The sequence below is a fragment of the Ostrea edulis genome, chromosome 6, assembly GCF_947568905.1.
Source record: "Ostrea edulis chromosome 6, xbOstEdul1.1, whole genome shotgun sequence".
In the NCBI taxonomy this organism is placed as follows: Eukaryota; Metazoa; Mollusca; class Bivalvia; order Ostreida; family Ostreidae; genus Ostrea; species Ostrea edulis.
Genome location: NC_079169.1, coordinates 42,465,983 through 42,481,074, shown reverse-complemented (window position 1 = coordinate 42,481,074; position 15,092 = coordinate 42,465,983). Strand labels below are relative to the sequence as shown.

At 35.6% G+C, this 15,092-nt stretch overlaps 1 protein-coding gene across 1 annotated transcript in view; it reads right to left on the bottom strand.

Moving 5' to 3' along the window:
• LOC125683153 (alkyldihydroxyacetonephosphate synthase, peroxisomal-like) overlaps window positions 1-3,985 on the bottom strand; it is a 113,828-nt gene extending 109,843 nt beyond the window's left edge. Inside the window, exon 1 of the mRNA XM_048923991.2 lies at window positions 3,798-3,985. Coding sequence (XP_048779948.2) covers window positions 3,798-3,922 — 125 coding nt within the window. The 5' untranslated portion in view covers window positions 3,923-3,985. The remainder of the gene's footprint in view (window positions 1-3,797) is intronic.
• Between the last annotated feature and the right edge of the window lie 11,107 nt (window positions 3,986-15,092).

Here is a 15,092-nt window from a genome sequence, read left to right as displayed (position 1 = left end):
ATCGGTGTAGATTGCCTTGTCAAAGGGCTAGAGATTTTCAAAGAGAAATCCTCTGATAGGAACCATCACCTTTGTCATAGTTTTGAGTACATTTTTTGTATTTTAAACAGTCATTTTTTCCCACCTTTTTTTTTTGGCTTGATTGTTTCCGAATTAAAAGAAACAAGATGTTTGTAGAACACATATGCCACCCATGGTGCAAAACTAAAAAGGGTTATACACACACATCATTTAATTGATAGTGGTATCATGAATTCAAAATATTCAGCAGACAATATCTGTACTATGTCCAGAGCAGATTGACCCTTGACCTTTTGACCTTAAAAACAATAGGGGTCCTCTTCTACTCATAACAAACCCACATATGAAATATCTTTATGATCAAGTGAATGCATGGTTCTCAAGATATTGAGCAGACAACATGTGGTTTACCAATTAACCGACCAGTGCAAAGCAATATGCCCCTCTTCTTTGAAGGGGGCATAAAAATATTTAAAAAATAAATCACTGTTCACTGTTTTATACTGTGATTTTTATCATTATTTTAAATTCAACTTCAATGAAAAACAAGAGGCCCATAGGCCACATCGGTCACCTGTGTTTCCTTGGCCCATATCTGAAGACTTTCCATATATATTTGCATGTAAAACCTTAGTCCCTATTGTGGCCCCAACCCACCCCTGGAGGCCATGATTTTTACAAACTTGAATCTGCACCATGTCAGAAAGCTTTCATGTAAATCTCAGCACTTCTGGCTCATTGGTTCTTAAGAAGAAGATTTTTAAAGATTTTCCCTATATTTGTTTGTAAAACTTTGATCCCCCCCCCCCCCCCCCCCTTGAATCTGCACTATGTCCGAAAGTTTTCATGTATATATAAGCTTTTCTGGCTCAGTGGTTCTTGTTGAGAAGATTTTTCTTATATATTTGTATGCAAAACTTTGATCCGCCCTTGGGCCCCATCCTACACCCGGGGGCCATGATTTTTACAAACTTAAATCTGCACTATGTCAGAAAGTTTTCAGGTAAATATCAGCTTTTATCAGTGGTTCTTTTAAAAGAAGAAAATTTTTAAAGATTGTCCCTATTTATTTGTATGTAAAACTTTGATCCCCTATTGTGGCCCCATCATACTCCCAGGGGCCATGATTTGAACAACTTAAATTTTTTTGATCCCCTATTGTGGTCCCATCCTACCCCTGGGGGCCATGATTTTAACAAACTTGAATCTGCACTATGCCAGGAAGCTTTCATGTAAATTTCAGCTCTTCTGGCCCAGTGGTTCTTGAGAAGATTTTTAAATGACCCCACCCTATTTTTGCATTTTTGTGATTATCTCCCCTTTGAAAGGGACATTACCCTTTATTTGAACAAACTTGAAAGCCCTTCGCTCAAGGATGCTTTTGGCCAAGTTTGGTTGAAATTGGCCCAGTTGTTCTGGGGAAGAAGTCGAAAATGTAAAAAGTTTACAGACGGACAGACGATGGACAACAGGCGATCAGAAAAGCTCACTTGAGCTTTCAGCTCAGGTGAGCTAAAAATAATGAATTCCCTTCCTACTGGTTCTGAACCCCCCCCCCCCCCCCCCACCCCCCCAAGGCAGCAATTCCAAACAAACCTTTTTTTTTAAGGATGGCCTAATGGAAATCAGATTTTTGCATCAATGGACAAGTACGGAGGAGAAAGCTATTTCGTTTTTAAAACGTTTAGATTTAATATTAAGTTAAAAAATGAACAGCAGAGTGTAAATTCTTTCTGCAACCATATGATTTTCCTTTCTTTGTCGGAGTGGCTCGAGTAACTACATTTTCGCGCAGATTGTCAATGTTTAGGTTTTTCAGTAGATCTGCTTATGAGATCTCGCGATAACAAGCATGGCGGAGCAGATGAAGAATTTTGCATGCTGTACATGATGCTTAATGAAAAACACCTTTATTAGACATGCCCAAACACAAAGTCGGTACTCCTTTTGATGTAAACAACATTTTCGACTAATACACGGAGCTCATTATTGGTTATTCATAAAATTATTTTACACCATTATCTCGAAAACGTCAGAATAAAAAAAATTGGATAAGGCTACATTATTGCAGCTAATGTGTAACTGATGTTGACAAATAATTTAAAAAATATTGTGAATTGATACTACAGTATTCGTACAAATTTCTTGAGAACCCTGTTCAAACCTGGTGTTCTTATAATATGCATGTATGAACTGTACATTCACATACAGGTGTTTGTTCAATTAGTAAAAGTTGTTAGACATTTTTTTTTTTTTTAGATTCCTCCGACTCTTATCCGGTGGGCACTTTTTTTTTAATGTGATAATATGTGCAGGGTAAATCAAAGCAGAGCCACCAGAGGCCATAATATCTCTATGAAATCAAAATCATTAATTTGATATTTATGAAATATCCAATTTTGTGTATTCATATCTATATTATGACCCAAGAACAGTGCTGAAGCTGCGTTTCGCCATTTTCGCCAATGGTGAATTTTTTTCAAATATGGCGGGAAAAAAAATAAAGTGGCGAAAATCCCTTTTTGCAATAATTTGTATTTTAAAATCTGTCTTGTATTTTCCTTTGTCAGTGAAACATTATTGCCTGTTTGTTTATGCAGTCAAAATATGTTTATTCAGTCAATGCATGTGACCGGAAATCTCGCGTTGCTCCAGTGCACACAGAGCTGGTCACGAAGACCATATAATAGCCTCAGGTAAAGTATGGCTGCAAAAAAGTCGGTCATTATGTAATAAAGTATATGGGACAGCTGTGTACCCTGCTGTGGTTAACATTTAAAGTCTTATTCATTATCGTGTTATCATCTCCACATTAATGTCAATTCTTAACCACAGAACCAACCTAATTAAATTGGCCGTATTATTGTGTATAATGTATAATACATCAATTGTTTGTTTTTGCGGCCAAGCTCGTTGATTACAAGATTTTGATGTGTTTGAGTTTAATTCGAATATTTCATAAACAATGCGGTCGGTCACCATTGATATGAACATAGCAATTTTAATAAATAATTTTCTTTGAAGTTCGGTGCGCAACAGTATAAAAATGCTAATCTCATAAGACTATGCACCCATTCTATTTTGACACTAAACTTGTAGCTTCTGACCCTAGTCAGTCTACATTTCAAAAAAATATCTCTGTTTGGCTTTACAGTCGACCCCACCTGCTCAAACATCTGATTCTGACCAAATTGCAAAATCTTCCATACCAAAACGGAAATCTAATGGGATTGGTTGAGATATGATTCTAAATTGAGCTTGATGTTTTGTGACATCTGCATTTCGGGCAATGTACACAATGTTTTCACTAAGGGGTGTGGCATCATGAAGTTTATATTAATATGATTTATTAGAATTTATCAAACATATTTCAGAAAGAAGTGTTTAGGTATGGTAGCTGGATATGATTAAGTAATGTAACTGATTCAAAATGCTAAAATCAGTGTAATGAATAAAATAATATGATGGAAATAATTGTAAAGCATGAGATTATTTGCGCCGCGCCGCACCCCGAAAAAGTGGCGAAAGGGAATTTTGGTCCAGTGGGAGCACTGCCCAAGAACCTGCTGGAAAAAAAGCTCCGTGTCAACATCCTTTACTCAAATTTGGTACTTATGGCTAGGCAGTAATACTTAGACTGACATTTATTCAAAACAATTTTATATCATATTTGAGTTGAATCACGTCGAGGTCAATCTGAGAAAGGAAAGATGGGCCGATTTCCGAGTTTCGTAAGCAAGCACACGTACACCACATACCCGTGCTCACTAACTTACCGACGCTTTGGTATCGTGGGTGTTTCAGACTTCATCGGTACTCTTCCATTTACATTTTGACAGCATGTATCGATGGTACTGTTACTCTTTGGTTTATCTGCTGCTTTATTGTGATTTTTTGACATTTTTGCACGTTGGTCACGTTATCAACGATAACGCCACTAAGGTCAAAGGTTAAAATCAATTCTGGATTCCCGATCCCGAGCGCTTGATAGATGGTTTCCGAAGCCTTCCGATGTGCTAGCTAAAGTAAAGTAAAGTAAATTTTATTTTAAGTCGGCACTATATACATTCAACATATCAAACACAAGCTCCGTAGAGCTTTTTAACCGACTATCACATTCATGTATATCAAAGACACATAGAATGCATGTACACATATACACGGGTCGGTGTAATGTCCTGATAAGTGTAATGACCTGATGGGGTATAACGTAATATTATTAAGGAAATAAACGTTGTATTGAAATAATTTTTGTTTCTTATATCTTGTTTTATCATTCTTTATTAAATTAGAAAAGAAGAAATTACAAGAATTTATTTTAAAACCCTTTTTATCGCATTTAGCAAAAGTGAAGGGTGTAATGCCCTGATGAAATATTTTACCAATCTGAACTGTAATGTTAAGTGCATACATTTATTTTTTGTAGTCATTATTTTGTATGAATAGTTATATTTAATATGTTGTAAAGCATAAGTATCAAATGTTGTTTAAACGAGTATTATAACGAGTTTTCTTCCGCGGTGGTGTAATGTCCTGATGAAGATTGACCTGATAAGACGTGTCGTATAGCTTTATTACTTTAACAAGTTGATTTGAACGTTATATGAAAGAAGTAGTATTTATATATTGATTATTTCTAAAGTTTTCTTTTAATTTCGGCAGTTTGAAAGGAGTATATTTGGTATTCCAAAAATTGGTATATTGAAATTATTTGTTTGTGCGTCGCATGCAATATTTCAGGTCATACTTTTCATTTATTATTTCTAACGTTTATCTTGATTATTTATTCATTCATCCAATTCTGGGCTATGTTGGGCATACAAAATTCAAGAAGAAGAAAAAATCAAGATAAGTACACAATCACAACAATATGTTATGACATACACATGCACGATGCATGACAATATAAGATATATATAATTTACGAATTATACCAGAGTTATACATGTTTTTATCGTATGAACAGTGTTTATTATTATTCAAGTTCTTCTTAAAAGAAAATATTAACGAAAAATTACCAAGTAAAATGTTGTAATATTATACAAATCTTGCTTTATATTCGATAATCTTTGATATTTATATACGAAAATTTTTATTTATATTTGACAATCTTGTTCAATTTTTCAAATATAGATAACAAGATTATCGAATATAAATCAAGATATGTATAATATTGCAATATTAACTGCAATTTGTTATCTGTATTTGACGTGATAGTTTAAATTATTTTTGATGTTACCAAATTCTATACTACCATTAATCCTTTAACTTCAGCCTTTGATATTCCGAAAATTAATTGCTAAATTGGATTCAATTTGTTTTTACATCGCGGTATTTCAGCCTTGAAGTCGAAATAAGCCAGGTATACGGTAGGTACTCACAATTACCAAATTATTTAGCTTGCGTCACTTGGACTATCGGGATTGGATACTTTATTTTCCTTTATCAACTTTTCCAAATTATAAGTATGCAAAGCCATTGGGTGCCAATTATGTATGGTTCCAATTTGGAAATCCATGCATAATAAAATAGTTTTTGTTTAATTTCATTGGCAAAAAATATTTTGAAAGTGTGCGCGAACATCCAAGAATGCATATTCATGTTGCAATTATCTACTCTCAATTAAGTATATTCTCTTTAAAAAGGTGAAAAATTTTCCCTTCTTTTTTATAAATCGAAATTCGTTAAAATGGGTATTGTGCGTGTTGTAAAATTACTCGTGTCTTTCGTGAAACGCTTATTGAGGTAATTTTTTTGAATGAATAAACTAAAAAAGAATTATGAAAACTTCAAGAATTGCAATTTTACGCTGTTCAGAGGGCAAGTTTGCCCACATTATTTTCATTTTCTTTTTTTATTGGTTTCAATTTGTTATTTGAATTAATAATATTTTTTGTGGTTAATTTAATCCTGAACAGTGTATTTAATTGCACAGCCTATAGTATAACATGTACGGATACCTAGCGGTGACAACTAAGTACATGTATTTATTTTATTTTTACATGTACATACACCTCCTTTCATTATGTAGATAAAATTAGTGTGTCTATTATGTGATTTTATTAATCTTGGATATATTTATATAAATCTCGAAATGAAGAATTCAATTTATAGCATAAACTTAAAACAGCAATATTTAAGTGAAAGTAGTTGATCATTTTAAAAAAGTGAGAATTTTGATGTTAAATCGTTATAATTTTAAGATATGTTAAATTGTTATATTATTGGGGCGAAACCACTCGATTATAAGACAATGTTCTACCTTATGTTACCTGCATTGAAATTGGGACGAAACCACTTGGTGCGAATCCACTAGGTGCGAATATGTAATCGGGACGAAACCACCCGCATTCGTCTACGTGAGTGCACAAAATATGGGGTACCTGTAAAGTGCGAAACCGAAACGAAACGAAATCTACCGAAACGAAACGGTAGATTTCGTTTCGTTTCGGTAGATTTCGTTTCGATTTCGTTTCGCACTTTACAGGTACCCCAAAATATGTTCACATTTGCAAGAATGAAATAAATTGCTCAAATTCTGTGCTTAAAAAAGTTATACTATTTTATAAAAGAACACTGATGTACATATAGTGTTAGGTGTGACACTGTTACGATAACTACCACTGTACAAGAAAGCGTACAACCTTAGACAGATCGCTAGTTAAAGTACGTGATAGTTTAGATTAAGACATCAATATTTGGTGTACAACCTAAGACAGATCACGTAACATTGATGTGTTTGATTGTATTATGATAGGCCCCTTTGTAGAGTAGGTGACTATGCAGTAAATAACGATGATGGGGGGAAAGAGGAGAGAGAAAAAAAAAAGAAATATGCAACACAAAAAAAAAAGAAGAAGAAACAAACAAAAAGAAAAAAGGGGGAGATGAAAAGGAAAACAAGAAGATGAATGGGAAAAAAAATAAATATAAAAAAAAAAATATGGAAAGAGAAAGAAAAGAATTGAAAAATGAAAGAAAAAAACCCAATCTGTGATATGTATGTACATGTACATATATGTTAGGGAGAGTGAACTATCCTGGAAAGACCAAACGTCGGGTGACTCGGGTCTCATGGTACTTTCAGGCGTACATTAATCAAAGCGAAATACGTTAATTCAAAAATGTATTACGTTATGATTTCCTAAGACAGATCGTCTGGTGATATCATGGGTGGTAGATGACTCTCATGTTAGGCTATACCATTAAATGTGTACATCCCAAGACAGATCACATTTAATGGTACTTTTTTGTGTGTATAGCTAATTACAATTTACTATTTGTTTTGTAAGGATGACATAGATTATTTCTCCGATTTATGACAATCCATTGTATTTCAAGGGAGAATCTAAGCACAAAATTATGAGCAATGTTTACAGTTATTCGAAACAAATTCCATGTTCAATGCAAAAATTCGAACATGGAATGTGTGACACAATTAAATTTTGTAAATTTTTTATTCTAATTCTTTCATTGGTTTTGTAGATTCAAAGATCTCCATCCAGAGGGTCAAGAAAAAACGCTGAGGGTTGCCCATCCAATTGCCAGTCCCTCCATAGATCAGGACGTGGCGTTTTCATGGTAATTTAAGTCTATTAAAAAAAAAATCATATCATTACAAAAATTCGTTATCACTGTTCGACATTTACTGCATGAAAAACTAATTAATCTTTATATCAATTTTAGCTCCACTTCTATCAACACGCAACTCCATGATGTCAACCATTATCCTGACGCAGATCTATCCTCGGTCTTGCCTTTGACTGGAGGTGGAGTTATTGTGTTCTCTACAGGCATACTGACCAACGACCAAATATTAGATGCTATCCTTCACGCAGGCGATAATACAGTTTGTCGTGTTCCACCTGTCAAACCTAGCAGCGGCGAATCCTACTTGATTGAATGTGCAACATTTCAAGACTGGGCTTGTGATCAGTACCAATGGGTCCATAAGGGGAAAAGCACAATAAAGACAACGTCTGGGATTGAGATTGTGAAAAACCATTATCACATACGGATGCCTGGGTTAAAGGATGGCAAAGGTCGAAGTCGCCCAAATGCTTCAAATAAATTTCGTCGGATTTCTTATTCCCTAGCAACCAACCAGAAAAGAATCCTAGTGTCTTACCATGGTGACGAGAACATGTATGTGTTGCCACACGGCAACAGCAAGTCATCCGCTGAGTACGTCCGAAGTACGAAGTCTTTGCTCATCGAGATGAAAACGACACAGACAAAACCGATGAAATTATATAGGAAATTAACATCAAATCCAAATGTCAGCGGGGAACACCATGGCATACTAAATCCAAGAAACTCACAACAAGTCAAGAATCACCAGCGAAAATTGAGTAAAGATGACATTTACAATCTCATGCAACTGGCGTACCATTTAGAGGGATATGTACATGAGATAACAGTCTATCCAGATTTGTTAACCATCTTTGCATTGCCAGAAATCATAGACTGTTTCGTCGATCTACTACAACGTGAAACGGACACTCCAGTGTGCTTAGTGTATGACACTACTTTTAATCTTGGCGATTTTTATGTATCTCCATTGGTTTTTCGCATTGTACTTTTCGAAAATACCCCATGGATTCCCCTTGCTTTCCTGATCCATAACAGAAAATTCCAGAAGTGCCACAATCGCCTTTTCGAGTTTCTCGCCGACAGAGTTCCCGTTTTGAAAGATAAAACAATTCCTTTCATCACCGATAGAGAGCCAGCGCTGACCAAAGCAGTGGAGAATTATTTTCCAAACATAAGAGTTCTGCATTGTTGGAATCATTTAAAAGGAGATTTCAAGGAAGAACTTAGGAAGCTTGGGGCAGAACAATCCGAGATGGGGGTGTACTAGTCAGATAGGCGTCAGATGGTACAGTGCGAGACTGGGGAGAAAATTTTAAAGACATATGAAAAACTGACTGCAAAGTGGGCAGAAAAAGCAAAAAAGTACTTTGACAGGCATTTGAAAAAAGACATCCTGTCTTATTCCGGAAGATGGATTATCGAACAGCTTCCGTCGTTATTCGACCCATTTTCCGGAATAACCAACAACTTACTGAAAGCATTAATGCAGTTTTGAAACGTATGACGGGCTGGCAAGAACTACCGGTGGATTGTATGATGCTATCCCCTATTCCATCTGCAGAACTTTTACCATGTCGAGATACAAAGAGGAACCCCATCATGTGGCCCGTCTGGATAAAGACGAAATCAAAATACCATACAAAATAGTAAATCCTGACGAAGTAATTCAGTATGTCCGATCCTCAAACAACTGCACCGGCAAGGACACAGATTAATACAACTGCAATGATCTCACCACCCATGGACCCAAAAGAAACACCGTCAAACAAGAAACCAGAAGAAACTAGCTTCTCAGACGACCTGCCCACTCCCACGGATCATAGTCCCGTGCAGCTTGTTGAAGTAACACCGAGGAAGGACAGGGACACAAGTCAGAGGTCCTTTGCGAAATATGTTCTGGATAATAAGGGCGTCACACATGTACCCGACTGCAACGCCTATTATGTCGTATCAGGACATAACGACAAGAAGTACTGTGTATCATTGCATCCAGAGACTTGCCAGTGTCCTTACTCTTCACGATGCTACCACATCATGGCAGTCAGGATGTTTGTTGGGTTGCCTGTTGAAAAAGAACAGAGAGAAGTTAGTCTCCGATCCTTATCTAAAAAAAAAAGTTTGAAGCGGAGTGACAGAAAATCTGGGAAAAAGAAACCGCGAACAATTTATGTTTGAAGTTAATCCAGCACCAGATTCAATTGAAGTTAATCAGGTATCAGGTATCAAGATTTGACATGCCAGAAAACGAGACGCACCTCCCAGCAAAAAAGAAGAAAATGAAATCACGGCAGACTGACACATAAACACAGAGATAAGATAACATCCAACAAACCTCTATGTTCAGACATAATTAACCATGTCCAGAATATGGTAAAAATGTCCAGGATATGGTAAAAAGACAATTCCCCAAAATCCAGTCTCTTCAGCCTTCCGAGAAATCGCCAATCTGGGATGAAGATAGCAGCAGCTGGAAGTACAACATCCAGTTCCTTCGAGTTATGTCACCGGCTGCCCAGATTCATCATAATGGAAAATTCCATTGGGTGACATCTGTAAAAATTGATGGACAGATCTACGTATTAGATAGTCTTTTTAATGGATCAATCAGCCCTTCTCTACAAATACAAGTGGCCAGTCTATACAGAACAAATTCCAACATGGTTTCTGTGCGCATTCCATCAATCCAACAACACTCAAACAGTATGGATTGTGGACTTTACGCAATTGCCAATCTGATGCAGTTTTGCATTGGCTATTATACAGGGAAAGAACTCCTGATGTTCGACCAAAACTACATGCGGGATCATCTCATGCACTGCCTCGAAAAAGATTTTTTAACACCATTCCCAAGAATAGAAACAAAGGCAAAACTTAACAAGAAAAATGTCCACTACTTTGACATAGAATACGACTGTGACAAATGCAGATTGCCTAACCTAAAACAAGAGATGGTTGGTTGCGAGGCAGTTAAAAGAAAGTGCACAACATGACGACATCTGGATTGTGTGGAGCAGAAGGAGGACGAAAAATGGTTTTGTACGCCACTTCGGAACATTTGATTTACCTTGTCTCCCTGTGACCTTGTTGTCACCTACAATGCTTAATGTAGAGCGGAGAGAGAAAATCAATTTTAGATATATATATTCAGTCCATCCATATGTATTGTAATGAGTAATGAACTATACAATGGGCCTATACCTTCCAAACACTGAAGTGACTCAGACTAATGGAATAGTCCGAGATCCTGTTTACCCCTATTTTAATGTGTATAAACCTTTGCTATATAAGAGGCAGCATTCATCATTCGTAAGCAGCCCGCTGTTGGTGGAAGTAAGCCAGAATTAGAAAGTAAACTATTAAAGAATTAATAGTGAAAAGAATTTGAAAGGTTAGGGTAGAAATATAAGCCACTGGTGAAAGACAAACTAAGGAATTGTGGTGAGATACAAGGTGTAGTAATCCTGAATAAGGGTGAGGCACCGAGTACTCACAAGCAATAGGAACTTAGTTTCGGAACCAGGTGCAAAGTGCCTAGCCATCTCTACAGAACCGTGTGAATAGAACCTCGGCTTGTGTCCCAGTGTATTTTTAAGAAAAACAGAACCCAGGACAAGTATCCCAGTAAATCAGAATAATCACTGTAAATGATAGTAATTCTATGTATCTAATTTTTGGCCCAAGTAGAGCCCGAGGAAAATTACATTATACATGTATATGTTTAGAGTTCACGAGATCCTTTTATCCTTTGAAAAGAACCCTTAGAAAACACGTTACAGTTTGTACAGCAGTTTCCAGTGATGTAAATATTATTTGAAACAAAATAATGGAACTTAAAAAAAAAACATTAAAAAAACACACACACACACCCCCCCCCCCCCCCCCTCAAACAATAAAAATTAAAAAAAACAAAAAACAACAAATAAATAACAAAACAAAACAAAAAAAAAAAAGAAGAAAGAAAAGAAAAAAGGACCCAGGGTAGAACCACCTCCACGTCGTTGTGTCTGGAAACATGCAGTTTAGCGCTAGCATGACTTAGAGTTCTACACACAAGCAGAAATTGAAACATTATTTTTATTTTAAAAGTTTTTTGACCTTTTTGGTCATTGTTTTTTTCAGCTACATGAACATATGAATGTACATAAGAATTGCGGCTACATACTAATTCTTATCCAAGGCTCTCTAAGACTTCCAGTCTTCCATGATCCTAAGTAAGGTGGACTGACATCCACACCCAGTTCTAAAAGCAGCAAGGAAAGGATGAAATATAGATTCAAAATATTCAGAAAACTGTACAACTGTATATGGATGGCTCTCTCAAAGAGCTTTGAGATGGCTGGCAAAACACTGACCGGTCTATAATTTCCCTTGTCTAGACAGCTGTTTTTCTTATGAATAGGACAGACTTTGGCTTTCTTTAATGAATCGGGGAAAACTGAGTTTTCGATGGCCTTATTTATAAGACATGCTAATGGTTTAGCTATAGATGGCACGGCCAGTCTTAATAGCAAGAGTGATATATTATCTACCCCTGTAGCTTTCTTAATATTGATTTTGTTTACATGTTCAATGATAAAAGATTCATCTACCGGTTTAAAAGATAGTGGTTGTGAGTCCTCATCTTTCATGATAGTATCAATTTGTCTAACACTTGAATGTTTTTCATCTATTTGCACATCGTTTGTTCCTATATCCTTTGCCACATTAACGAAATAGTTGTTAAAAATATCACATACAGCACCTTGATTGTTGACCAAACTGTCATTTTCACATATGATAGTATTTCTGATGGTATTATTGCCCTTTTTTGTCAAAAACGGTTTGGTTGTAGGCCAGAATTCTTTCAACTTTGGGCCCCCTTCACATCTCTCTATAAAATGTTAAAATAGCTCTTTAATTAGGTAATTTAATTAGATAATTTAATTGATTGATTTGAATTGAATGTATTTTATGGTCTGGATGTTGCAACAAACGGATTGAGCACAGGTTCTTAAAACTTAGAACGCCCTCTCCTATATGACAATTGATTACATATGATAATGTTCAAGAAATGAAACACAAAGGATTAGGTAGATTTTCAAGATAAGTTTCCAGACCAAAACTTGTTTTAAAATTTCTGTGCATTGTACCCTTGGAAGAGCTAAACACATCACTTGACCAAGTCTGGACAAATTGACCCATAAGACTTTGTTTTATAGCGTTTGTTATCCATTTTTCATTCACAGTACCTTAATTGTTCATACCATATATTAGAGAGTCCACATATGTTCAAAATTCTATGAATACATTCAAACCATGGATTTTTAAATGTGCCATTAGAATACTGTGTATATAAATATTTGTAAAGAATAGTTACTATCTTGTTTTCATGACTAAATGTTAATTTGGCCCAATAAGAAATCATTCTAGTATACGTGTACATTAATATAAACCAGGGAAATGTCCCGTTTCGCCATATACCATAAATGACGGAGTGTAGCTTTTTAAACGAAAAACATGCTTAAAAAATTTTAGATGGAGAACTCCTGTAATTTGCAAGTTTTCATATCCCCAAATCTCACACCCGTATATTAAAACAGGTAAAACGACTTTGTCAAACAGGTCAAGTAGGCACTTAAATGGTAAATTAAATTGTCTGATTTTTCTTATAACTCCATACATAGCTTTCTAGGCTTGTCAAATCAAATCAGGAAAACATATTATCCAAAAAATTAATTCTACTGTTGGGGTAAATCAAGAGTCATCATACTTCGTCTGGAACCAGGAACTTCATTCACAGGCAAGGTCGAAACTATTAGAAAATTCTGAGGAACTTATGGAATGCATTGAAAAATACTCGTGTGAGTCCTAAACCAGTATCGATGAATCGGTCAATTCGTTCACTGTAACACGTTTGGCTGATTTAATGCGTTCTAGTTTTGAAGTCCACAGAGAGTCTAATAAAGGGGACCAGCGCCCTGATAGAGTACATGATAAACCACAGAGAGTCTAATAAAGGGGACCAGCGCCCTGATAGAGTACATGATAAACCACAGAGAGTCTAATAAAGGGGACCAGCGCCCTGATAGAGTACATGATAAACCCTGGTTTAACGGAGAGCTTAAAAGTAAATATAACACATATCGTGCACCAGTTCAATCATTACAAAAACAAAGAAAATCACTTGAATTTAATTGAAGCAAAAAAGAATTATAAACATTTAGAAGCTAAACTCAGACTTCAGTATTTACGGAAGGAGGGTGATTCACTTGACCATCTCCGTAGACAAAACCCAAAAGCATTCTACAAACATTTTCGAATATGAAAGCCAAAAAATACTCCGAAAGAATCGTTCCACACTCATTTTAAAGATTGAGCTACATTTGTTCCCACAGAAGATTATTCTAATGTGGAAGACACGGGACCTACAGTTTTTAATGAACTGGATATGGAAATTACCGAGAAAGAAATATCCGAAGCTATTAATCAATTAAAACGGGGGAAATCCCATGGTTTGCACTATATTTTGAATGAGTAGTTCATGGAATTTAGAGAATTTTTTGTACCATATTTGCATATTATTTTTAATCGAATCTTATCATCAGGATTTTTTCCAACACAATGTGCCTGTTTTCAAAAAAGGTTACCCTTCTGATCCAAATAATTACAGAGGAATAAGTCTTGTTAGTTGTTTCTGCAAATTGTTTACTTCCATACTAAACAGAAGACTCGTCTCATGGGCAACCTCGTATGATATTATTTCAGATGCACGATTTGGTTTTCAACCCAAGGTAGGTACTACGGAGGCAATTTTTGCGCTTCATTGTCTTATAACACAGTCACTCCAATCCAAAGAACGATTATATTGTTGCTTCATGGATTATAAGAAGGCATTCGATTCAGGTAATAGGGAAAAATTGTATAGAAAATTAAAACACTACGGTATGTAAGGGAAGCTGCTTACTATTGTTCGCTCCATGTATGGTATGATTAGAACCTGTGTAAAATCCTCTGGTCACATTTCACAATTTTTGGAAAATCACAAGGAGAAGTGTTGTCTCCCCTTTTTTGTATTGTATGTGAATGACCTTAAAATTGAATTATCAAAAAAGGTAACCATCCGACTGATTTACAGTTATTAAGTCTTTATATTTTGATGTATGCTTATGACATGGTGTTGCTTGCAGAATCGGTTATTGAACTACAAAATATGTTAAATACACTGCAAAGTTATACAGATGAATGGGATTTAGTTGTTAATGTAGCAAAAACTAAAATTGTTGTATTTAGAAATGGTGGGAAGATTCGCACAGATGAGAAATGGGTGCAAAAAGATGAAAGTATAGAAGTTTGTTTTCTTGGGCGTTTTATTCAATTTTAATGGTAAATTTTTGGTAACGCAGAAACAGTTAGCATCACAAGGTCGCAAAGCATTATTTGCCCTTAAATCAACTATAAAACAATTGTATTTAAATCATTGTACCTTATTCTCCCTTATC